At 52.2% G+C, this 25,504-nt stretch overlaps 2 protein-coding genes across 30 annotated transcripts in view; one reads left to right on the plus strand and one right to left on the minus strand.

The window, feature by feature from the left end:
- Positions 1-1,748: 1,748 nt before the first annotated feature.
- Positions 1,749-25,504, minus strand: part of LOC128091793 (zinc finger protein 345-like) — a 29,329-nt gene continuing 5,573 nt past the window's right edge. For 5 of the 28 annotated variants that reach the window (XM_052705123.1, XM_052705124.1, XM_052705121.1 and 2 more), the window contains 6 exons: positions 5,863-5,944; positions 5,546-5,672; positions 4,844-4,954; positions 4,192-4,738; positions 3,721-4,107; positions 1,749-3,552 (listed from right to left, as the gene is read on the minus strand). In XM_052705123.1, the coding sequence (XP_052561083.1) occupies positions 2,799-3,552; positions 3,721-4,107; positions 4,192-4,738; positions 4,844-4,954; positions 5,546-5,672; positions 5,863-5,886 (1,950 nt within the window). In that variant the 5' untranslated portion in view covers positions 5,887-5,944 and the 3' untranslated portion in view covers positions 1,749-2,798. Of the gene's footprint in view, positions 3,553-3,720; positions 4,108-4,140; positions 4,739-4,843; positions 4,955-5,545; positions 5,673-5,862; positions 6,277-6,841; positions 7,044-7,742; positions 8,254-8,289; positions 8,394-25,504 lie in introns of those variants that run through there. The other 23 variants (XM_052705128.1, XM_052705115.1, XM_052705120.1 and 20 more) reach the window with 18 other exon arrangements.
- Positions 15,351-25,504, plus strand: part of LOC128091796 (zinc finger protein 501-like) — a 31,770-nt gene continuing 21,616 nt past the window's right edge. Inside the window, exons 1-6 of one of the 2 annotated variants that reach the window (XM_052705148.1) lie at positions 15,351-15,651; positions 16,565-16,646; positions 16,837-16,963; positions 17,555-17,665; positions 17,771-18,200; positions 18,453-18,520. In XM_052705148.1, the coding sequence (XP_052561108.1) occupies positions 15,632-15,651; positions 16,565-16,646; positions 16,837-16,963; positions 17,555-17,665; positions 17,771-18,200; positions 18,453-18,520 (838 nt within the window). In that variant the 5' untranslated portion in view covers positions 15,351-15,631. Of the gene's footprint in view, positions 15,652-16,564; positions 16,647-16,836; positions 16,964-17,554; positions 17,666-17,770; positions 18,521-25,504 lie in introns of both variants that reach the window. The other variant, XM_052705147.1, reaches the window with a different exon arrangement.

Raw genomic sequence — 25,504 nt, forward strand, 5'->3', positions numbered from 1 at the left:
GAGCTCCTCCTCCATCTGGACAGTCACAAGTTCATGGGACCGGATGGGCTTCATCCTAGGAAATGTTGGGAGGGAGTTGGCGGGGGTGATTGCTAAGCCGCTCTCGGCTATCTACCAGCGCTCCTGGTTGACTGGAGAGGTTCCAGAGGATTGGAGGCTTGCTGATGTGACTCCCATCTACAAGAAGGGCCATAAGGAGGATCTGGGAAACTACAGGCCTGTCAGCCTGACTTCAGTACCAGGGAAGGTCATGGAACAAATCCTCCTGGGAGAGATCACACGGCTCGTGCGTGACGTCCATGGGATCAGGTCCAGCAAGCATGGGTTCATGAAAGGCAGGTCATGTTTGACCAACCTCATCTCTTTCTACCACTGGGTCATCAGACTGGTAGATGAGGGAAAGGCAGTTGATGTAGTCTACCTAGGCTTCAGCAAAGCCTTTGCCATGGTCTCTCACAGTATCCTTCTGTGGAAACTGGCTGCCCCTGGCTTGGACAGTTTTACCCTCCGTTGGATAAGGAAATGGCTGGAGGGCCGTGCTCAACGGGTGGTGGTCAATGGAGTGAAGTCTAGCTGGAGACCTGTTTCAAGTGGTGTCCCCCAGGGGTCGGTGCTGTGGCCCATCCTGTTTAATATGTTCATTGACGACTTAGATGAAGGGATTGAGTGCACCCTGAGTAAGTTTGCAGATGAGACCAAGCTGTGAGGTGGTGTCGATCTGCCTGAAGGCAGGGAGGCCCTGCAGAGGGATCTAGATAAGCTGGATCGCTGGGCTGAGGTGAATGGGATGAGGTTTAACAAGGCTAACTGTCGGGTCCTGCACTTTGGCCACAATAACCCCATGCAGCATTACAGGCTTGGGGATGAGCGGTTGGATGACTGTGAAGAGGAAAGGGACCTGGGGGTGTTGGTTGATGCTCAGCTGAATATGAGCTGACAGTGTGTCCTGGTGGCCAAGAGGGCCAACAGTATCCTGGCCTGCATTAGAAACAGGGTGGCCAGCAGGAGCAGGGAGGTCATCGTCCCCTGTACTCAGCTCTGGTGAGGCCATACCTCGAGAGCTTCTGGGTGTCAGGAAGCCTTCACAGAACCTCACCCGAGGACACGGGCAAGCTCCTGCTGGTTTCACTAGCTCACCAAAATCAACTCCACTTCCTGCCAACTGCATTCCTAGCACAGCAGCTTTAGCTGAGCACAGTAAATGAGAAGGCCCTCCTGCAGGAGGTCTCGCACACACCTTCCCAAGGTGAAAATAAAAACCTTCAAGCTCAAAAGGGATCACTTGCAAGGCAAGCATGCACTGGAGAGCACTCTGGTATCTCTGTGCTGTGGGGATGAGCTGCTGGCACACCGTGTGGGTTTGCACTGCCTTCTGCTCCCACCACCTCCAGAAACTTGGAGAACAAGCTCAGCTTTTTGTACTTTTATTGGAAACAAGGCTCAGTGTAACACTGCTGCTCTGAGCAACAGAAACACAATGCAGCACGGTTAGGAAGGATGACAGGATTGTATGAACAAAACGTCTTCTACAGAAGCAAGCACAGGGCTGGAAGGAGGCACACAAACCAAATCCTGCTTGCACCTTTCCCTCTCCTCATTCCACATGCTGACATTCATTGTAAGAACAACAAACAAGACTACACTGAAGAAAGATTCAGAACAACTCAGCTTCTTTATTCACCCTCTACGCCTTCCACTACAGATGATTCTCAGAAAACCTCCAACAGCCACGTTACTGCTCTCCTGACCCTTCTCTCAAGTTCACCAGTGCACTCACAAATTACTGAGAGCAACACATGCACACAGACACACAGAACATCCCTGCACAGCTGCTTCTCCTTAGGAAACGGCATCAAAAAGCTGCTGGCAGGAAGAGCAGAAGAAACCGGGCATGGTGAGAGAACTGCTCTGGGTAGCAAGGAAAGGCCATCTGAAGCTCCTGGGTTAAGTCCCTTCTGCAGAGGGTGCCAGTCATGCACCAGGAACACTTGTAGGGTCAGTGAGGAACTCTGCCCTCTGCACAAAGCCCTTCTCACATGCGAGGCATTTCTAAGGCTTCCTGCCACGTGAACTCACTGGACTTCACCCAAGTGCAGACACTCTGGTAGCTCAGCAGGTTTGAGGTGTGGCCAAAACTCTTCTTGCAGGCTGTGCATTTATGGGGTTCCTCATGTGAATCCACAGGTGTGTGTTGAGCTCCCAGCTCTGGACACACCTCTTCCTGCAGTCAAGGCACTCACTGGGACTCTCCACTGGTTGGTTCTCTGGGATCTACTGAGGGTTGAGCTCCAGATGAAGCTCTTCCCACACAGCCTGCAGACAGGATTTCTTCCTTCCTGCTGACATATCAGCCCAGCTGAGGTTTCCTTTGGATCCTCACCTGCTGCCCCAGGCACAGGAGTTTCTACGGGGGAGGTAAGAGGTGACTCTCCTTGCACACAGCCCTGGCAGAAACGTGCCACCTGGCAGAACTTTTTGAGTGGCTGTGACACATCCCACTCTGGATTCTCCTCTGTAAGGCCACTCAACACAGCAACTGCAGCTGAAGGAGAGCAATGTGCAGAATTCTCATGCAAAGAAGGAGAAAGAGGATTTAGATTGGCCGCAGAGCTCTTCCTCTACTCAAGGGATTTGTAAGGTTCATCACTACACAAATCCATAGTTGGTCACCAGGCTGGGGCTCTGCCTGAAGCTCTTCCCACGTTATGGGCTCTGCAGGCTCTGTGTCTTGTGTGGCTGTGCTGATAGGTAACGAGGTCGAAACTGCCTTTGAAGGTTCTCCGTATCTTGAGATGCTTCTACAGCCTATGTGCGGTGTGGATGCGCTTGTGGGTGTTGAGATTAGACTTGCGTGTAAAGCTCTTCCCACACTCAGGGCACTTGTAGGGTTTCTCCTCTGTGTGGAAGTGCTGGTGTTGCTTCAATGCGGAACTGGTCTTGAAACTCTTCCCACACTCAGAGCACTTGTAGGGTCTCTCTCCTGTGTGGATGCGCTGGTGCCGCTTCAGTTCAGAACTGCTAATGAAGCTCTTCCCACACTCAGAGCACTTGTAGGGTCTCTCTCCTGTGTGGATGCGCTGGTGGTAGGTGAGTTGGGAACTGCACGTGAAGCTCTTCCCACACTTATGACACTGAAATGGTTTCTCCCCTGTGTGGAAGCGCTCGTGGCGCTTCAGTTCAAAACTGCTTTTGAAGCTCTTCCCACACTTATGACACTGAAACGGTTTCTCTCCTGTGTGGAAGCGCAGGTGGTAGATGAGATGGGAACGGCTTTTTACGGCCTTCCCACACTCACAGCACTTGTAGGGTCTCTCCTCTGAGTGGCAGCGTTTGTGGCTCTTCAAATCAGAACTGCTTTTGTAGCTCTTCCCACACTCAGTACACTTGTAGGGTCTCTCTCGTGTGTGATTGCGTTGGTGGTAGGTGAATTGGGAACTCCATGTGAAGCTCTTCCCACACTCGGGGCACTTGTAGGGTCTCTCTCCTGAGTGCATATGCTGGTGCAGCTTCAATTCAGAACTGCTTTTGAAGCTCTTCCCACACTCAGAGCACCTGTAGGGACTCTCACCTGTGTGGATGCGCTGGTGCCGCTTCAATTCATAACAGTACTTGAAGGTCTTCCCACACTCAGAGCACTTGCAGGGCTTCTCTCCTGTGTGAAAGCGCTGGTGCACTTTCAAACCAGAACTGCTAATGAAGCTCTTCCCACACTCAGAGCACTTGTAGGGTTTCTCCCCTGTGTGGATGCGCTGGTGGTAGGTGAGTTGGGAACTGCACGTGAAGCTCTTCCCACACTTATGACACTGAAAGGGTTTCTCCCCTGTGTGGAAGCGCTCGTGGCGCTTCAGTTCAGAACTGCTTTTGAAGCTCTTCCCACACTCATGACACTGAAATGGTTTCTCTCCTGTGTGGAAGCGCAGGTGGTAGATGAGCTGGGAACGGCTTTTTACAGCCCTCCCACACTCACAGCACTTGTAGGGTCTCTCCTCTGAGTGGAAGAGTTTGTGCTTCTTCAAATCAGAACTGCTTTTGAAGCTCTTCCCACACTCACAGCACTTGTAGGGTCTCTCCTCTGAGTGGAAGCGTTTGTGGCTCTTCAAATTAGAACTGCTTTTGTAGCTCTTCCCACACTCAGTACACTTGTAGGGTCTCTCCTCTGAGTGGAAGCGTCTGTGGCTATTCAAATTAGACCTGCTTTTGAAGCTCTTGCCACACTCAGAGCACTTGTAGGGTCTCTCTCCTGAGTGCACACGCTGGTGCTGCTTCAATTCAGAACTGCTTTTGAAGCTCTTCCCACACTCAGAGCACTTGTAGGGTCTCTCTCCTGAGTGGATGCGTTGGTGGTAGGTGAGTTGAAATCTCTTTTTGAAGCTCTTCCCACACTCAGAGCACTTGTATGCACTCATTGCTGAGCGTACACACTGGTGGTTAACGACGCTGGAATCTTTTTCAAAGCTGTTTCCACACTCTGTGCATGGATTCTGCTTTTCCTTCTGGCACACATCCTTGCTCCCGGGATCTTCACGCTCCTTCTGACCTATGTTCACGTCCAGTGGGCTCCTTCCTTTCTCTTGCAGACACTTTCCCGGTGGCATCGTGGTGATGTGCTCTGCCTGACCTTGCTCCAGGCCTCCTTGGACATCCCTTCTGATTTCTTCCACACAGACACCACCCCACCGCCTTTTGGCCACACCACTTTCCTGCAGATCCTCCAGTAGATCTGTAACCCCAGTTCCTGCTGGATGAAAGAGGAAATCCAGAAATAGCACACAGTGCCCAAAATAAAACACACACAGAGATGGCTCTTCCAGCCCCAACCTCCTCCTTCCCTCCACTATCTCACCTGGGCTGAGGTCTCCTGGCACGGCCTCAGGGCTACGCACATCTGGGATCCAGGGCTCTTCCCCTCCTTCAAGCAGGGAGATCAGCACTGGTCTGGGGGCTGGAAGTGGAGCTTCAAGCAGAGAAACAGGCGAGATGAGAACATTTCCATCATTCTGGCACAGTGCCTGTTCAACAGCTCTACTCTGTGTCCCTCCCCAGGGAGAAAACACACTTTGGGCACGAATGACACTGGGCCCACAGCTTCCTTTGGAGCAAAGAACGCTTTTACAACTCTGAAAATTAGGAAGGGATATTCTCTTTAAAATTCACTTGTGAACGGCTTGTTTATTTTCTGACAATATGTCAGTGATCAAGGCATCAAAATGTCAACGGCAAGTGAATGGAAAATCCTACACTGTAAAGGAGTAAGCAGGGAGTCATCTGTGAGCTGCAGCTGGTGGCACAATATAAAGCCCCAATGGAAGGGCTGGTTCTCTCCCTCCTGGCTGATGCCTGCTTGCCAGCACTGACTCTGCGGCGTTTGTGAGCCTGCTGTGCATCCTAATCCCTTCTGAAACTCATGCTTCTCAGCATTTCCTTTGCTGCTGTTGTAATTATCAATATGGAACTGCATGGTGATCATTCAAGGCCCGGCCTGCAGAGGCTCCTTCTGCACAGCCAAAGGTGCCCTAACGAGGAGGAAAGGCAGCAAAGCCCTCACCCAGCGAGGCCACGCACTGGTACGTCTCCAGCATCACGTCCCGGTACAGCGCTCGCTGCGCAGGGTCCAGCAGCGCCCACTCCTCCCTGCTGAAATACACGGCCACCTCCGCAAAGCTCACGGGCTCCTGCAAGCAAAGAGGCTCCTTGCTGGGAACAGCCAAGGCCCAGGGAAGCAGCTCAAACAGGACACAAACTCCCGTCCCAGCCGCTTCTCTGGCCCCAGCACACACACGCTGCCTGAGGCCACCTCCCTCTCCCCCTGCATTCACATCCCTCGCCCCTTGGCCTCTCCTGCCTGCTTCCCCCAGCCCCTACCTGACATGGATGTGCTGTGGCCATCTGCTGCTCTCCTGCAGGTGAGATGATCACAGCTGGAAGGCAGAAGTTGAACCAGAGCCTGCAGGGACAAGAGAAGTGGGAGGGGAGCTGTGAGGGAACGCAGCAGTCCATGTCCCAGCCCAGCCCTCCACAGCCCATCTGCAGGGCACTGCCTGGGGGATGGCAACAAGAGGTCTTGCACAGGAAGACAATCAGCAACAGCACTGGTAACACTCTGGCTAAAGGTGATTACAAATCACAAAGCTCACTCAAACAGGGACTTAAAGCATGGCAAGGAGTCAGTCATCTTACCCTAAACCAAGGAGCAGCCCAAGCACCAATTAAGCTCTCCTGCACTGCAGCGGGCTGCATAGCAGGATCTCTCGGCAAGCAGGGATGTCTCTTGGGGTCACACCTTGCACCTTGATGTCAAGACTCCTGCTCAATAACTGATCTTCCCTAAGAGACTCATGGTTACTTTGGAGTTTATTGAGCTTGTCTAAGGTTATATGTTAGATTGAAGATTTCAAGGTAATTATAGAATCGGAAGATTGGCCTAAGTTGAGAACAAACACAAAGAACATCTAGTTCAAACCCCCTCCTGTGTGCAGGGTCACCATCCACCAGACCAGGCTGCCCTGAGCCACATTCAGCCGGGCCTTGAATGCATCCAGAGACGGGGCATCCACGACCTCTATGGGCAACCTCTTCACTTGCTTCAGCACCCTCCGAATGCAAAACTTCCTCCTGATATCTAAACTAAATCTCCCCTTTCTCAATTTAAAACCATTCCCCCTCGTCCTGCCACTATCCACCCACGTAAGCTGTCGTTCTTCCTCCACTTTATGCATTTCCATCAAGTCCCGGAAGGCCACCACGAGCTCTGCCCAGACCCTTCTCTTCTCCAAGCCAAAAAATCCCAGTTCCCCCATTGCACCAAGAATGCCGCGGCGGATGCGTTTCCCTCCTCGCCCACCTGGGGACGCTGCTTCCCATTCAGCTCCGCACGCACACCGCGCTCGCTTCCCGGGGACCTTCTCAGCACCGTGCGCCCTTTGCACGACGCAGCCTGGGCTGCACTTTGCTGACGTGCAGCTCGGGCGCGTTCTCAACGTGAGCTGCAGTCAGCCCACAGACCGCCAGCTTTTCAGCGTCTATTACACAGCCCAGTGCCGGACCTGCTGCAGATGCCGGACGTGCTCAGGGCCCGCACCTGTGCGCTAAAGGCATCTGCAGCTGCTGGGACAGCCTGAACAAAAGCCTTGGCAGGGGTTTGTATGACCCCAGGTGAGCCATCAGCCCAGCGCTAAGCGCACAAAGGGTAACCCTGAAAGGGCCGCTAGAGGCAGATGCTGCCTGCTGGGTCCCCGAAGGGAAACTGCGGGCTGCCGGGGAGGGAGAAGGGACTTGAAATTCCCCCCTTGGAGGCTTCGCATTCAGACGCTCAAAAGGAGGCATCGGGGAGTTTAAAAGTTCCATCAATCCTTGCGTGCAGAGCTGCGGAGCGAGGCCATCTCGTGTCTCCCGTGGCCCAGAGGGAGAAATGCAGTCGAGCTGCGCTGTGTTCCAGAGAGCCAACCGGGCAGCAGAGCACGTTGAGCTGCTGTGCTCACTTCCCCGCTGTCCCAGCTCCAACCCCTTCCTGCGCCCCTCGGAGCCCAAGCCGGGCTGCAACACGCCTGGGAACCGCTGCTCCCTCGTTGCAGCCCGTCTGGCCCAGCAAACCCGCTGTGCTGGGCGGGAGCTGCAGCCGGGACGGGGCTCCGGCCTGCACTACAGCGGTGCCGGTTCCGCCCCGCTCCCCGCTCGCCTCCCGCTGCTGCTGGCAGGGGGCAGGAAATGTGCGCTCCTCTGCCCCAGCCGCGAAGGGCTCCTACCTCGGGTGCGGAGCAGGCTGCTCCCGCCTCTGGTGCAGGCAACCGGGCTCCTGGGAGTCGCGGAGAGCAGAGGATGCCGAGTGCCCTCAGCCCGGAGCTGGCCGCAGCACGGCCTCGCTGCTCCTCCTGCCTCCGCGGTGCTGCCCGGATGGCTTCCGGCCAGGCTCTGGCCGCTTCGGCACAGCCTCAGGTGCCGGGCAGCAATTCCCACAGCGAGCACGCCCCGAGCCGGCTGCCGGGCCTCGGGCAGTTTCACAGCTCGTTCTCCTGGCACATCTGCACCCGGGGAAGGGAGGGATGGGGGCTGCGTTTTGTTACGCTAATGAAGCGTCGCTGTCTGCTGGGTCTCTTTGCTTCCTTTGCTGGAGACATTCGCACAGCCTTGTGGTCACACGTCCCCACGTTGCTGTCCTGCCGTTCCTTTAACTCCCCTCACCGCGAGCAGCTCCCAGCAAGAGGCAATCTCCGGCTGCCTGCTCTCGAGGGCAGCATCTCCCTGCAGCTGGCTCACTTGCTCACTGAGCGCTGCCCATGGCACTGATGTCACGTTTCTACTCGCTGAGCAAGTGAGTTCTATTTCCAACAACTTCCTATCCTGCTTTCTCAATTCGGTCTTCTGTGCAAGGCATGAGCATGGTTAAGCTGTCTGCTGTACGAGGGCCGGCTCTGCTAAAAACTCTCGAGACCCACACATCCACTGTGGGGCAGCGAAAGAGGCCTGGTATGGGCCAGGTTTGTTACAAGTACAGGGAGCCATGTGTCTTAAGGAGATGTCCTACGTGGGGTTGCCCTGGGGAATTAGGCAGACTCCATTACCCAGCAACGGAGGCTTTATAAGTGTGGGAATCAAATGTTGTTTCTGCATTAGAATTGAATAATATATATATATTTTTAATTTCATGATCTCCGCTATCGTAGTTCTTTTTGGGAGTTCTTCTGCTTAACTTCTCTGATAGTTTACATCACTGATCCTCTGGATGATCCTTCCCAAGAACTCTGTATAGAGGTGTATGGATGTATATTTTGTCGTACACACTGCAAGAATATCCTGCACGAGATCAAACCAGAGAACAAGTCATGGCCTGCCCGAGGAAGCGCCTGAAGAGACATTGGAAGGCCTGGCATCGTTCCCCCGGTGTTCTTTGTTTAACAGAATCACGCAGAAGCCCAGAATGTCATTGTAGTACTGCTGAGGGATTGGGCCCCAAATGCAGAGAATCAGGGGGTGGTAACCTGTGAGCTGGGGAGTTCACGGTAGCGTTCTGGAGGGATGGGTAACAGGAGTTCTGAGAGCAGGGGAAAAGTCCCCGGAATGGTGCCTGCAGATAGTGCCTTGGGAGGAATGCTTCAAAACTGGAAAATAATCCCAAAACCAGGGGAAAGAACAGGGAAAAGATGTTTAAACACTGTATGCAGTAGAGAGCCACTACAGGGAAAATCATTATTTTGACCAAAAGAGGAGTCTGACGAGGATCAGGCCTATCAGACTTTGTAGTTATATGTGAACAGTAAGACTCCCTTTTCTGAAACAGAACTGGCTTATGTTGCTTAATGGGTGCAAGAAGTAAAGAAATGTTCCTCACAAGAAGGAGTCGAAGCTCAAAGAAAAAGGAGAGAGAAGCAGAAAGATGATAAATGGGATCCCTTAGGTAACTTTGCCCCCCCTCTTCAATTTCTAAAGCGGTGCAGGCGGCAGTGACCTCTCCAGAGAAGGGGAGCGGGTGCTGCTGATCTGTGCAGGGTCCTGGAGAGAGGATGGGCTCTCGATTACTGAGGGAGTTGGAGTCATGCGAATGGGACCTGGAGAGTTTTCCTTTCTCTAACACTAACCTTACTAACACTTCACTTTACCTCTTAGGGCAGTCTTAGGTCAAAGGGAAATAGGGTATGGTAATGCCTGCTGTTTTTACTAGAAGAGAAGTTAGGAGTTTCAAGAAGAATTCCTTAACTGAGGATCCTATAAGTGTAGCAGAACAATTAGACCAATTTCTAGGGCCTAATTTCTACTCATGGATGGAAATGATGTTTATCATTGATATGTTGATTATTGGAGAAGGAGGCTGGCAGCTACGCAAGTGTGGGAAATGAATACAGAGGGAAGGTTGGGCTCTGGAGGGAGGAGAGAGGAAGGATCCTGAGGATAAATTGTACTGATTATTGTCACTGTCCTTGTGATTGTTAAATGTTCGTGTGGTGAAAGCGTTCTGTTATGTGATGTCATGTACGAGGCTGTTATGGAACAAGGGGTGTCTGAAGTGATACGGGAAGAGCCCCTGGGTTGTATTTTGGCTCAGTGGAGAAACATTGTTGGTGAGCCAGGGGGAATATTGAATAAGAAACCAGGAACGTAAATGTAGTAACGGGACCAGTTGTATAATTGAGTGCCCTAATCATGAGACCAAGTGCTGGGTGTTTGTGGAAGATGAGGAATTGTGTTGTTTGATTTGTGGATTTTGAAGGCACTGGGAGAAACTGTCTTAATGACATGTGGAAATGCAGTTGTTAATGGTAGGGCCTTCGGTTCCTTCTCAGCAGGGAGTCTCCCACAACCACCACCTCTGTGTCCTTCCGGGTGGAAGCAGTCTTGAGGAGCGAGGTCGACCGCTGTACCCGAGGCAACCTCACGGGTTGACCTCCCTCCACATCCCCACACTCCTCTCCCTCAGGTTCCAGGGCCTCAAACCTACTACACAGAGGCACCTGTGGGGCCAAGGATGGTTGGGATGGGGGACGCCTGCTTCGTCAAGCCGGTACCTGTTTCCACTCTTCCTCCTTTCTCAAAGCGCTCAAAGGTGGAAGGAGAGGACAGGAGGCTTGCTGCAACACCATCAGCCTGCCGTTTCCCCTCTCTCACCTGTTTATGAGGCTGCGGGGGATGAGATGCTCCACACAGTGCCTCAGCTACAGCTCCCAGATCTTGGAGCCGATAGGGACTGGCACTACCAGCCAATCTCCTTCTCACACTCCTTTATGGTCCTTAGCCTCTCTACCTCCTCTGTTTTGTTGACCACCAGGCTGAGTAAGTCCTGCAGTTAGTCACATCCTATAAAACTACCACCACCATCGTCTGGCACTTCGAAGGCCAGGCAGTGGCACTCGTGATAGCCACTGACCTGTGTACTAGCATCTCATGTTGGGGCCTCAGTCTGAGTCTCCAAACTCGTCTTTGCAGCAGCTACCCTTTCAAACACGCACAGGACTGCCGTCTGGGTCTCCGTAATTTTTGTGGCATTAGCCTTCCCCCGGGGCGCAGCCATCACAGACCAGCAAGCGTAAACGCTACTAAATAGCGTTAATGAGGCGCGCCTTATCAGCCCCGCGCTGCTGCCGGCAGTACTGGCTCTGCCCTCGCACCGTTGCCGGGTCGTTAACAGGAGCCCCCGCACTTATCACTCGGCCGAAGGGCGATAACAGCCGTCCTTGAGGGGGTGTCCCGTGTAGGAGTGGCTTACTGCTTCTCCTCCATAAATCAGCCCCGGTGTTTCTCACATCTTTATTGGGCAGCGACCAATAGTACAGAAGCCAGAGGCATTCCCTTGTAGAACTAATAAGGCACATGGAGTAATTTAAGTCTTGTTGGGTTATTCCAAGATGCTGAGGAACTCTTTGGTCTGTCAAGGAAAGTGCATCGTCAAAAGTGAAACTCATAAAGAAAAGATGAATTGGTTACTAATTTGCTTTATTTCAGGGTGATATCTCTGGCAAGTTGATGTTGTGTGCTGTTACATTTTGTATTTTGGTTATAACAGTACTATGTTTTGTGTTATATTTACTTGTTATTGTTTAATGTGTGATTGTCACTCTTCTCCCTTCTATTGGGATCAACCTTACATCTCTATACTTAACAATGGCCTCTATTAAGAAAATAATAACACTCTCATTAGTGGGCATGAATATCATTAGTGGAAGTAATATAATGAGTAGGAGTCATTCGGGTAAAGGTTTCTGGTGGCTGGGCAGAGATGGGGCAGCTCAAACTCCCACCAGGCATAGTGAGAACTGTTTGGAGCCAGTATCAAAATCCAAGAAGGGTTAAAAGGGTAAATAACCCACTGGTAAGGTATAATATAATACAGGATACCTTGAGAGCCCTTATCTCAGTCTTAGGAGTAGCTCAGCTGGTTTGGGTTAAACAGGACCCCCCAAATGCGAAGACAGGCTCATCTCCTGCCTTCACAAGAACACTATTAACTGCTAAGTGGTCATCAGCTTCCAACCACCATTAATTTCTCACAGGGTCCTCAGGCTCCCCAGAAATACCTGAAGTGAGGGTTGCCTCGGAACTTTCCCCGTGCTCCTCCATACTCAATTTCATTGATTCTTTGTTGTTCCCCAAAGTCCACACCTCATAGCTACCACGTTAGTGTGACCAAATGCATATTCCTCTTTAAACCCCAGTCCACAACACCAGAAGATTAAAGCAGCACATCCTACTAAGATCCTCACAACCGTGCCCCTTCATTTAATCAGTCCAGATCCCTTACCTCAATTCCTTTAACCTGTATACTATTGGGAGAAAATAAAGATGTTCTTGCTTGGACTGGCAAAAGACCCTCGGAGGTATAAACAAGTTAAAGATTATAACTATTCATGCCAGACAGACCCTCTTGACATGATCACAAGACGTCTGGCTTGTACACCTGGCATGGGTATCAGCAAATGCTATAAAGACCATTGGCAAGCCCTGCCAAAACTGAGGTAGCTTTGTGGAGGTGAGTGGCAAGGAACCGTGGGTGCTCGTGTGACAGAAGAGCAAGCAGCGGATTGCCAAGTGACAGAAGAACCCCTCAACTGTACATGGAACCCACTTTACGTTCCCCTGACCGAGAGCAGACAGAGGAGACAACCTGCACAGAAGGAGGTGAGCGCCAACATGGAGCTGCATCTCGTGCAGGAATGGTTCCACGGCAGCTGGGGGCAGGGCACAGCGGGCGGCACATCGCTGAGCGGCTGCTGATGGAGTACTGTGCTGAGATGGAGGCCCCTGACGGCTCCTTCCTGGTCAGGGAAAGTGAGACTTACATTGGGGACTACGTTCTGTCCTTCTGGCACTGTGGGAAGGTGCGGCATTGCCGCATACACTGGCAACGGGACGCTACCAGTCAGAAGTTCTTCCTGACTGACACCGGCTATTTGACAGGTTTATAAATATCCAGGTCTATAAATATTTAAGGTGTGGGGGGCAGAATGGCGAGGCCAGACTGTTTTCAATGGTGAGTGGAGACAGGACAAGGGGAAACGGCTGGAAACTGCAGCAAAGGAAGTTCTGCACCAATGTGTGCAAGAACTTCTTTACAGTGAGGTGACGGAGCACTGGAACAGGCTGCCCAGGGAGGTGGTGGAGTTTCCTTCTCTGCAGATGTTCAAGACCTGCCTGGATGCCTACCTGTGCGACCTGCTGTAGGGAACTGCTTTGGCAGGGGGTTGGACTCGATGATCTCTGGAGGTCCCTTCCAACCCCTACAATTCTGTGATTCTGTGATCCAGCACTGCTGCATGCAGCAAAAGGGTCACAATTAATGAGACACTTGACCAAGAGCATGTTGTTCCAGTTCACTGTGCACAATGAAAGATTTGTTCTGCGGACAGGACAGCAGACTCTGTGTCTAATTGCCGCGGGTAAACCTTAACTGCTTTGCCATTCTCAACCTGTAGCAGGATCTTCGGATAGGAAATGGCATAGAGAGTGTTTAACCAGTATTCCATAGTTGTATATCCATATGCAAAACCGCCTTGTCATCCCTAGAGAAGTCCTCAGCTCTTCCTGAGGAGATCTCTGGGTCCTAGAGCCCTGCTCTCAGCTCCTCCCCTCCTAAGGCTTCCCGGGCTAACACTGGCAGATCAAGTTTCCCAGGTCCCTCCAGATGAAGGCTATTCGCTTCCAGCGGCTCATCTCCTGCCTTCACAAGAACACTATTAACTGCTAAATGGTCATCAGCTTCCAACCACCATTAATTTCTCACAGGGTCCTCAGGTTCCCCAGAAATAACTGAACTTCCTTTCCCAGTGCTCCTCCATACTCAATTTGATTGATTCTTTATTGTTCCCCAAAGTCCACACCTCATAGCTACCACGTTAGTGTGACCAAATGCATATTCCTCTTTAAACCCCAGTCCACAATGCCAACCAAAATGCCAGTTTCCTCTATTCCAAGAAGTGTGCTCCCACACTGATCGCCATCACCCAACCTATAGCCGTGGGTCCACCTCCAAGGGGAGCACCCTCGCTCCTTCACCTCCACGTAGGATGTCTCCTTAAGACACGTGACTCCCTGTACCTATAACATACCAGGCCTCTTTCTCTGCCCCACAGTGGATGTGTGGGTCTCGAGAGTTTTTAGCAGAGCCGGCCCTCGTACAGCAGACAGCTTAACCATGCTCATGCCTTGCACAGAAGACCGAATTGAGAAAGCAGGATAGGAAGTTGTTGGAAATAGAACTCACTTGCTCAGCGAGTAGAAACGTGACATCAGTGCCATGGGCAGCGCTCAGCGAGCAAGTGAGCCAGCTGCAGGGAGATGCTGCCCTCGAGAGCAGGCAGCCGGAGATTGCCTCTTGCTGGGAGCTGCTCGCGGTGAGGGGAGTTAAAGGAACGCCAGGACAGCAACGTGGGGACGTGTGACCACAAGGCTGTGCGAATGTCTCCAGCAAAGGAAGCAAAGAGACCCAGCAGACAGCGACGCTTCATTAGCGTAACAAAACGCAGCCCCCATCCCTCCCTTCCCCGGGTGCAGATGTGCCAGGAGAACGAGCTGTGAAACTGCCCGAGGCCCGGCAGCCGGCTCGGGGCGTGCTCGCTGTGGGAATTGCTGCCCGGCACCTGAGGCTGTGCCGAAGCGGCCAGAGCCTGGCCGGAAGCCATCCGGGCAGCACCGCGGAGGCAGGAGGAGCAGCGAGGCCGTGCTGCGGCCAGCTCCGGGCTGAGGGCACTCGGCATCCTCTGCTCTCCGCGACTCCCAGGAGCCCGGTTGCCTGCACCAGAGGCGGGAGCAGCCTGCTCCGCACCCGAGGTAGGAGCCCTTCGCGGCTGGGGCAGAGGAGCGCACATTTCCTGCCCCCTGCCAGCAGCAGCGGGAGGCGAGCGGGGAGCGGGGCGGAAGCGGCACCGCTGTAGAGCAGGCCGGAGCCCCGTCCCGGCTGCAGCTCCCGCCCAGCACAGCGGGTTTGCTGGGCCAGACGGGCTGCAACGAGGGAGCAGCGGTTCCCAGGCGTGTTGCAGCCCGGCTTGGGCTCCGAGGGGCGCAGGAAGGGGTTGGAGCTGGGACAGAGGGGAAGTGAGCACAGCAGCTCAACGTGCTCTGCTGCCCGGTTGGCTCTCTGGATCACAGCGCAGCTCGACTGCGTTTCTCCCTCTGGGCCACGGGAGACACGAGATGGCCTCGCTCCGCAGCTCTGCACGCAAGGATTGATGGAAGTTTTGAACTCCCCGATGCCTCCTTTTGAGCGTCTGAATGCGAAGCCTCCAAGGGGGGAATTTCAAGTCCCTTCTCCCTCCCCGGCAGCCCGCAGTTTCCCTTCGGGGACCCAGCAGGCAGCATCTGCCTGTAGCGGCCCTTTCAGGGTTACCTTTTGTGCGCTTAGCGCTGGGCTGATGGCTCACCTGGGATCGTGCAAACCCCTACCAAGGCTCTTGTGCTGGCTGTCCCAGCATCTGCAGATGCCTTTAGCGCACAGGTGCGGGCCCTGAGCACGTCCAGCATCTGCAGCAGGTCCGGCACTGGGCTGTGCAATAGACGCTGAAAAGCTGGCGGTCTGTGGGCTGACTGCAGCACACATTGAGAACGCGCCCGAGCTGCACGTCAGCAAAGTGCAGCCCAGGCTGCGTCGTGCAAAGGGCGCACGGTGCTGAGAAGGTCCCCGGGACCGAGCGCGGTGTGCGTGCGGAGCTGAATGGGAAGCAGCGTCCCCAGGTGGGCGAGGAGGGAAACGCATCCGCCGCGGCATTCTTGGTGCAATGGGGGAACTGGGATTTTTTGGCTTGGAGAAGAGAAGGGTCTGGGCAGAGCTCGTGGTGGCCTTCCAGGGCTTGAAGGAAACGCATAAAGTGGAGGAAGAACGACAGCTTACGTGGGTGGATAGTGGCAGGACGAGGGGGAATGGTTTCAAATTGAGAAATGGGCGACTTAGGTTAGATATCAGGAGGAAGTTTTGCATTCAGGGGGCGGAGAGGGACATGAAAAGGTCACCCACAGAGGACATGGATGCCCAATCCTTTGGGGTATTCGAGAGCAGGTGGACGTGGCTCAGGGCTGGCCAATGTGGTGGATGGCATTCCTGCACATAGCGAGGGGTTGAAACTAGTTGTTCATTGTGGTCCTTTTCAACTCACGCTATTGTATGATTCTGTGATTACCTTGAGATCATCACTGTAACACATAACTATAGAGATGCTCATGAATTTCCAAAATAACCTTGCACCTCTTACTGAAGATCTGTGTATGCAAGCTGTCTTGACAGCAAGCTGAGAGGGATCTCTGTACAGCTGTGACCTTGAGAGACATCCCTGCTTGTGGGAAGATCCTGTAGTTCGGCCCATTGCTGTGCAGTAGAGCTCGAGGGGCGCTTGCGCTGCACCCTGTTTAGGGGTAAGAGGAGTGACTCATTGCCATGCATTGTCTTAAGTCCCTGTTTGAGTGAGCTTTGTGATTTGTAATCAGCTTTAGCCAGAGTGTTACCAGTGCTGTTGCTGATTGTCTTCCTGTGCAAGGCCTCTTGTTGCCATCCCCCAGGCAGTGCACTGCAGATGGGCTGTGGAGGGCTGGGCTGGGACATGGACTGCTGCGTTCCCTCACAGCTCCCCTGGCATTTCCCTTGTCCCTGCAGGCTCTGGTTCAACTTCTGCCTTCCAGCTGTGATCATCTCACCTGCAGGAGAGCAGCAGATGGCCACAGCACATCCATGTCAGGTAGGGGCTGGGGGAAGCAGGCAGGAGAGGCCAAGGGGCGAGGGATGTGAATGCAGGGGGAGAGGGAGGTGGCCTCAGGCAGCGTGTGTGTGCTGGGGCCAGAGAAGCGGCTGGGACGGGAGTTTGTGTCCTGTTTGAGCTGCTTCCCTGGGCCTTGGCTGTTCCCAGCAAGGAGCCTCTTTGCTTGCAGGAGCCCGTGAGCTTTGCGGAGGTGGCCGTGTATTTCAGCAGGGAGGAGTGGGCGCTGCTGGACCCTGCGCAGCGAGCGCTGTACCGGGACGTGATGCTGGAGACGTACCAGTGCGTGGCCTCGCTGGGTGAGGGCTTTGCTGCCTTTCCTCCTCGTTAGGGCACCTTTGGCTGTGCAGAAGGAGCCTCTGCAGGCCGGGCCTTGAATGATCACCATGCAGTTCCATATTGATAACTACAACAGCAGCAAAGGAAATGCTGAGAAGCATGAGTTTCAGAAGGGATTAGGATGCACAGCAGGCTCACAAACGCCCCAGAGTCAGTGCTGGCAAGCAGGCATCAGCCAGGAGGGAGAGAACCAGCCCTTCCATTGGGGCTTTATATTGTGCCACCAGCTGCAGCTCACAGATGACTCCCTGCTTACTCCTTTACAGTGTAGGATTTTCCATTGACTTGCCGTAGACATTTTGATGCCTTGGTCACTGATATATTGTCAGAAAATAAACAAGCCGTTCACAAGTGAATTTTAACGAGAATATCCCTTCGTAATTTTCAGAGTTGTAAAAGCGTTCTTTGCTCCAAAGGAAGCTGTGGGCCCAGTGTCATTCGTGCCCAAAGTGTGTTTTCTCCCTGGGGAGGGACACAGAGTAGAGCTGTTGAACAGGCACTGTGCCAGAATGATGGAAATGTTCTCATCTCGCCTGTTTCTCTGCTTGAAGCTCCACTTCCAGCCCCCAGACCAGTGCTGATCTCCCTGCTTGAAGGAGGGGAAGAGCCCTGGATCCCAGATGTGCGTAGCCCTGAGGCCGTGCCAGGAGACCTCAGCCCAGGTGAGGTGGTGGAGGGAAGGAGGAGGTTGGGGCTGGAAGAGCCATCTCTGTGTGTGTTTTATTTTGGGCACTGTGTGCTATTTCTGGATTTCCTCTTTCATCCAGCAGGAACTGGGGTTACAGATCTACTGGAGGATCTGCAGGAAAGCGGTGTGGCCAAAAGGCGGTGGGGTGGTGTCTGTGTGGAAGAAATCAGAAGGGATGTCCAAGGAGGCCTGGAGCAAGGTCAGGCAGAGCACATCACCACGATGCCACTGGGAAAGTGTCTGCAAGAGAAAGGAAGGAGCCCACTGGACGTGAACATAGGTCAAAAGGACCGTGGAGATCCCAGGAGCAAGGATGTGTGCCAGAAGGAAAAGCAGAATCCATGCACAGAGTGTGGAAACAGCTTTGAAAAAGATTCCAGCATCGTTAACCACCAGTGTGTACGCTCAGCAATGAGTGCATACAAGTGCTCTGAGTGTGGGAAGAGCTTCAAAAAGAGATCTCAACTCACCTACCACCAACGCATCCACACAGGAGAGAGACCCTACAAGTGCTCTGAGTGTGGCAAGAGCTTCAAAAGCAGTTCTGAATTGAAGCTGCACCAGCGTGTGCACTCAGGAGAGAGACCCTACAAGTGCCCTGATTGTGGGAAGAGCTTCACATGGAGTTCCCAATTCACCTACCACCAACGCAATCACACACGAGAGAGACCCTACAAGTGTACTGAGTGTGGGAAGAGCTACAAAAGCAGTTCTGATTTGAAGAAGCACAAACGCTTCCACTCAGAGGAGAGACCCTACAGGTGCTGTGAGTGTGGGAAGGCCGTAAAAAGCCGTTCCCAGCTCATCTACCACCTGCGCATCCACACAGGTGAGAAACCGTTTCAGTGTCGTGAGTGTGGGAAGAGCTATAAAAGCAGTTCTGAACTGAAGCGCCACGAGCGCCTCCACACAGGGGAGAAACCCTTTCAGTGTCATAAGTGTGGGAAGAGCTTCACGTGCAGTTCCCAACTCACCTACCACCAGCGCATCCACACAGGAGAGAGACCCTACAAGTGCTCTGAGTGTGGGAAGAGCTTCATTAGCAGTTCTGAACTGAAGCGGCACCAGCGCATCCACACAGGAGAGAGACCCTACAAGTGCTCTGAGTGTGGGAAGACCTTCAAATACAGTTATGCATTGAAGCAACACCAGCACTTCCACACAGGGGAGAAACCCTACAAGTGCCCTGAGTGTGGGAAGAGCTTTACACGCAGATCTTATCTCAATACCCACAAGCGCATCCACACCGCACACAGGCTGTAGAAGCATCTCAAGATAAGGAGAACCTTCAAAAGCAGTTTCAGCATCGTTACCTATCAGCACAGCCACACAAGACACAGAGCCTGCAAAGCCCATAACGTGGGAAGAGCTTCAGGCAGAGCCCCAGCCTGGTGACCAACTATGGATTTGTGTAGTGATGAACCTTACAAATCCCTTGAGCAGAGGAAAAGCTCTGCGGCCAATCTAAATCCTCTTTCTCCTTCTTTGCATGAGAATTCTGCACATTGCTCTCCTTCAGCTGCAGTTGCTGTGTTGAGTGGCCATACAGAGGAGAATCCAGAGTGGGATGTGTCACAGCCACTCAAAAAGTTCTGCCAGGTGGCACGTTTCTGCCAGGGCTGTGTGCAAGGAGAGTCACCTCTTACCTCCCCCGTAGAAACTCCTGTGCCTGGGGCAGCAGGTGAGGATCCAAAGGAAACCTCAGCTGGGCTGATATGTCATCAGGAAGGAAGAAATCCTGTCTGCAGGCTGTGTGGGAAGAGCTTCATCTGGAGCTCAACCCTCAGTAGATCCCAGAGAACCAACCAGTGGAGAGTCCCAGTGAGTGCCTTGACTGCAGGAAGAGGTGTGTCCAGAGCTGGGAGCTCAGCACACACCTGTGGATTCACATGAGGAACCCTACAAATGTGCAGCCTGCAAGAAGAGTTTTGGCCACACCTCAAACCTGCTGAGCTACCAGAGTGTCTGCACTTGGGTGAAGTCCAGTGAGTTCACGTGGCAGGAAGCCATAGAAATGCCTCGCATGTGAGAAGGGCTTTGTGCAGAGGGCAGAGTTCCTCACTGGCCCTACAAGTGTTCCTGGTGCACGACTGGCACCCTCTGCAGAAGGGACTTAACCCAGGAGCTTCAGATGGCCTTTCCTTGCTACCCAGAGCAGTTCTCTCACCATGCCCGGTTTCTTCTGCTCTTCCTGCCAGCAGCTTTTTGATGCCGTTTCCTAAGGAGAAGCAGCTGTGCAGGGATGTTCTGTGTGTCTGTGTGCATGTGTTGCTCTCAGTAATTTGTGAGTGCACTGGTGAACCTGAGAGAAGGGTCAGGAGAGCAGTAACGTGGCTGTTGGAGGTTTTCTGAGAATCACCTGTAGTGGAAGGCGTAGAGGATGAATAAAGAAGCTGAATTGTTCTGAATCTTTCTTCAGTGTAGTCTTGTTTGTTGTTCTTACAATGAATGTCAGCATGTGGAATGAGGAGAAGGAAAGGTGCAAGCAGGATTTGGTTTGTGTGCCTCCTCCAGACCAGTGCTTGCTTCTGTAGAAGACGTTTTGTTCATACAATCCTATCATCCTTCTCAACCGTGCTGCACAGTGTTTCTATTGCTCAGAGCAGCACTGTGACACTGAGCCTTGTCTCCAATAAAAGTACAAAAAGCTGAGCTTGTTCTCCAAGTTTCTGGAAGTGGATTGAGCAGAAGGCAGTGCAAACCCACACGGTGTGCCAGCAGCTCATCCCCACAGCACAGAGATACCAGAGTGCTCTCCAGTGCATGCTTGCCTTGCAAGTGATCCCTTTTGAGCTTTAAGGTTTTTATTTTCACCTTGGAAGGTGTGTGCGAGACCTCCTGCAGGAGGGCCTTCTCATTTGCTGTGCTCAGCTAAAGCTGCCGTGCTAGGGATGCAGTTGGCAGAAAGTGGAGGTTGATTTTGTTGAACAAGAGCTTACCCATGTCCTCAGGTGAGGCTCTGTGAAGGCTTCCTGACCTCCGAGAAGCTGCAAGGGGATGATGATTGCAGTACTGAGAAGCTCTGCTTCCTCCATCCCAGGAAGCAGGGCCTGGTCTTCTGCAAGAGAGGTATAGCAGAGCCCTGGAGGATGGACAAACTCACAGCTCCAAGGGAAAATGCCTGGGGAGGAAGCAAGCTGATGGGAGGCTTGGGGATCCCCAGCAACAGAGACAACTGCTCAGCCAAGAGTTGGGGTGATTTACTTTTCAACTGCATCCAGTAATTGCTGTCATGTGGCATCGGTAATGTGTCTCCTCTTTCCTTTTATGTTTCCCCAAACAGCATTCTCACTATTTTTTTTTTTTTTTTCATCTTACATCACTATTCTGAAAAATATTGATCAGGTTTTCCTTGAAATGAGAATAAAAATGATTTTCCACTTTACTCCCTGAAACATCCTTTTGTCTGCGGATTCCCCCTAATATTGTGTACCAACCTGGTGTCGACCTGCCAGCAGGTCGAAGGAGGTGATCCTCCCCCTCTACTCTGCCCTGGTAAGGCCTCATCTGGAGCACTGCGTCCAGTTCTGGGCTCCCCAGTACAAAACAGACAGGGATCTCTTGGAAAGAGTCCAGTGGAGGGCCACAAAGATGGTGAGGGGCCTGGAGCATCTCTGCTATAAGGAAAGGCTGAGTGAACTGGGTCTGTTCAGCCTTGAGAAAAAAAGACTGAGAGGGGACCTGATCCAGGTCTATCAGTATCTGAGGTGTGGGGGGCAGAGTGGTGAGGCCAAACTGTTTTCAGCAGTGTGTGCAGACAGGACAAGGGGAGAAGGCCAGAAACTGCAGCATAGGAAGTTCTGCACCAATGTGCACAAAAACTTCTTTAGGTGAGGTGACGGAGCGCTGGAACAGGCTGCCCAGGGAGGTGGTGGAGTCTCCTTCTCTGGAGATGTTCATGACCCACCTGGACACCTACTTGTGTGACCTGGTGTAGGGAACCTGCTTTGGCAGGGGGGTTGGACTCCATGATCTCTGGAGGTCCCTTCCAACCCCTACGATTCTGTGATTCTGTGACACAAGCTTCAGCTCAGCGTGAGCTTTAGCCTTCCCCATTGCTTCTCTGCAGGCTCTGACAACACACCTGTACTCCTCCCACAGGGACAGGCCCTTTTTTCCACTTCTCCTAAACCTCCTTCTTCCCTTTGATCTTATCCATGAGCTCCTTGCTCATCCACGCAGACCTCCCGCATCCATTCCCCAATTTCCTACTCTTAGGGATGCACCGATCCTGAGCTTGGAAGAAGTGCTGCTTAAATGTTGCCCAGCTCTCAAGGGCCCTCTTACCTTCAAGCACTCCAGCCCATGAGATACATCCAAGTAGAAAATGTTGGAGCTGGCTCTCTGAAAGTCCAGGGCAGCAATCCCACTTTTTGCCTTACTTCTTCCACACAAGATCTTGAACACCACCATCTCATGAATGCTGCATCTCAAGCTGCCCCCAAACTTCTCATCCCTAACAAGCCCATTCCTGATGGAAAGAACAAGGTCCAAAATCACCCCACCCACCCCTTGTTGGCTTCTCCAACAACTGTGTGTCAAAACTATCTTCAGCACATTGCAGGATCCGTTTGGACTGTTTGTGCCTGGCCGTGTTGCTTACCCAGCAGATATCTGGATGATTCACGTCCCCCATGACAACCAGTGCATGGGATTGCAAGGCTACTTCCAGCTGCGGGTAGAAGGCCTCATGGAATTCATCCTCCTGATCTGGTGACTGTAGTACAATCCACAGCAATGTTGGCCATACCAGCCCTGCTCTTAATTCTCACCCACAAGCACTCCACACGTCCTTCACCCTCTCACGGGTGCACCTCAATCCATTCTAGTAGCTCTCTCACATAAAGTGCAACTCCTCCACCTCGCTTCCCCAGCCTGTCTTTCCTGAAAAGGACAGAGCCCTCCATGGCAGCATTCTAATCATGTGAGCTGTTGCACCACATCTCCGTGATTGCAGTGAGATCATGGCCCTGCAACTATACACAGATCTAGAGCTCATCCTGTTATTTCCTGTGCTACTCGCCCTGGTCTACAGGCACTTTAGGGAAGCAGCAGGTGCAGTTACCCTGAGAGGGATGCAAGAAGATTTTGGATGGAGTATTGGCAACAGGACCTTTACTGAGGAGTCTCGGTACGATCCTATGGGACCTACGTTCAGAGGTTTTTCCCTGCAATCTCCAACAGTGACAACATCCCTCAGCCCTTCTCTGCCACACTGAATTCCCCTCCCTTGCCTCTTTGGACCTAATTTAAAGCCCTGGTAATCAATGCAGAGAGCTTGCTCCCCAGCACACGTGAGCTCTGCTTGCTCAGTTGGAGTCCATCAGGAGCCCACATACCTGGTTTCTCAAATACCTGCACAAGATCAGAATATCCAAAGCCTTGATAAGGCCCTGCCCCTTCAGCCAGGCAGCAAATGGGAGCCTCAGTGCTCCCCAGCGAGGGGCCCCCAATTACTAAGACTCTCCATCCTTTTTTGGTGGCACTGATACTGATGCAGTGCCCTGTCTGGCCCCCTGCCCTGCATTCTCAACGTGCTTCTCGGGACATCAGTTCTGACTATTTTCCTGACCCTCATCCTTTTCTGGCCTGAGAGACTCAAATCTATGACACAGGGACACTGCAGGGGTTGGTGGCACCGTGGATGTTGAGGGCAGACGCCTCCCTCTGCTACAAGCAGAACTGAGCAAATGAAGAGTTGGTAACCATTCACGTGGGTAAATGCTATCAGTAACTCCAGTAACTCGGAGGTGAGGTGATCCTGCATTCCTGGTCCACAAAAGAAATCCTATGGCACAGAGAAGGCAACTTAACCTTGTGCACAAACCATTCAGTCTCATCTCTGTGCAAAGATGAAACAAAAATCTCATGTCACTCTGAGCAAATCAGATCCGGGCACACGGAGCTCAAGAACCCAGACTCCGTGACAGCAGCAGTAACATGCTTAGAGACTCTGATGGCAGCATTTCCATTTGCAGTCCCATGTGATGCTGTTAAAGAAAACAGAGACTCACCTGGGAGGGGAATTCTGAACAGCTTACCCCATTAAAGAAAAAGTTAAATTCATGATGCCTTGTTTTGTTTAACACCACTGCCATGGGTGTGTTACATGCTTTAGTTAAAGATCATGAGCACAGCATCAATAGATGATAGCCTGACAATCACACCTGCTGTGACTGTTATGCTGTTGGGCATTCTCTCTTCTCAGTTGCTGAAGCACTGAGTTGAGTTAGGAACGGTCAACCTTTTGCTCTTCCTACTGCCACATTTGACAGAGTGTAGTAAGGGACTTCAAACACTCACTGAATTCCTTCTCAATTTGCAGTTTTACATTTCCCCACGCAAAGAATGTGAGCCATTGTCACTGCAGATAACATCAGCAGCAGGAAGATTTCAAAAGCAAAATGATCACCCTCACACTGCATTTTGCCCACTGATTGATCGTGTTGTATACTAGATAGACATAAAAGAAAGGATGATCTTGAGATACTCCATAAAAGAATTAAGAATAATTAATTGGTATAATCATCCAGGCTGAGTGGCTTATAGTAGGCTCCCACAGTGACGTCCACTTTAGTTCTTTGTCCCTTCATTCATACCCAGAGGCTTTCAACCATGCCATTACTAACTGCAAGCTCCATTCCATCCACCCACCAGTACCAGTATCATCAGCAACCCCATCCCATCTCACTTGCCCTGCATCTCCAATCTGGAAGAGCCCAGAGCCATCCATCACACCCAGCACACCCGTCACAGGACAGTTCCCACCACGTCTCACTCATGCTGATGATGCTGCAGCACACAGGGCCTCCAACTTTGGATGCCAATGTGAAAAACCAATAACGCATAACAGCCTTGCACATGGGCACCTGGGGGCTGGTTGTTCCCTTGGGAGCTGTGTCTGTGGCTGTGTTGATTCCATGAGTGCAGAGGTGACCTATGACATAGCTCTCTGCGGGGTGGATGCAAGTACTGGTAGAATTCACCAAGACAAAGCCTCCCAAGTGAACATCCAACCTGAGAATGGAAGTTCCCCTTCTTCCTCCCCAGAATTCCACAACCACAAGCAATACAAACCAGTGTAATATCTGAAACAATCCTGTTACTGCAGTCACAACTCTGCAGAGACTCATGTCTGCAACAGAAGGACTTTCCCCAGAGCAGAGGGAAAGCAGGGGAGTTCAGAAGCACATGAGTTTTCTAACTCTTAATGCAATTAAAAATGATGTGTGACAAACCATGGGGAGAAATTCACCATTAAAATGATTCTTTCAGGAAAAAATTATGGAAAAACAGCTTCACTGGCTCACCAAAATCAACCTCCACTTCCTGCCAACTGCATTCTAGCACATCAGCTTTAGCTGAGCACAGCAAATGAGAAGGCCCTCCTGCAGGAGGTCTCGCACACAACTTCCAAGGTGAAAAACCTTAAAGCTCAAAAGGGATCACTTGCAAGGCAAGCATGCACTGGAGAGCACTCTGGTATCTATGTGCTGTGGGGATGAGCTGCTGGCAAACCATGTGGATTTGCACTGCCTTCTGCTCCCACCACTTCCAGACAATTGGGAAGGTGCATTTAGGAAGAACAAGCTCAGCTTTTTCTACTTTTATTGAAGACAACCAAGACTTGAAGTCACACAGCTGCGCTGACCAGCTGATTAAAGCATTTGAGAAGAGCAGTAGAAGCAATGTGCAGCACGGTTAGGAAGGATGATAGGATTGTATGAACAAAACGTCTTCTACAGAAGCAAGCACAGGTCTGGAGGAGGCACACAAACCAAATCCTGCTTGCACCTTTCCTTCTCCTCATTCC

Source organism: Tympanuchus pallidicinctus, unplaced genomic scaffold, assembly GCF_026119805.1.
Source record: "Tympanuchus pallidicinctus isolate F22 unplaced genomic scaffold, pur_lepc_1.0 scaffold52, whole genome shotgun sequence".
Lineage (NCBI taxonomy): Eukaryota > Metazoa > Chordata > Aves > Galliformes > Phasianidae > Tympanuchus > Tympanuchus pallidicinctus.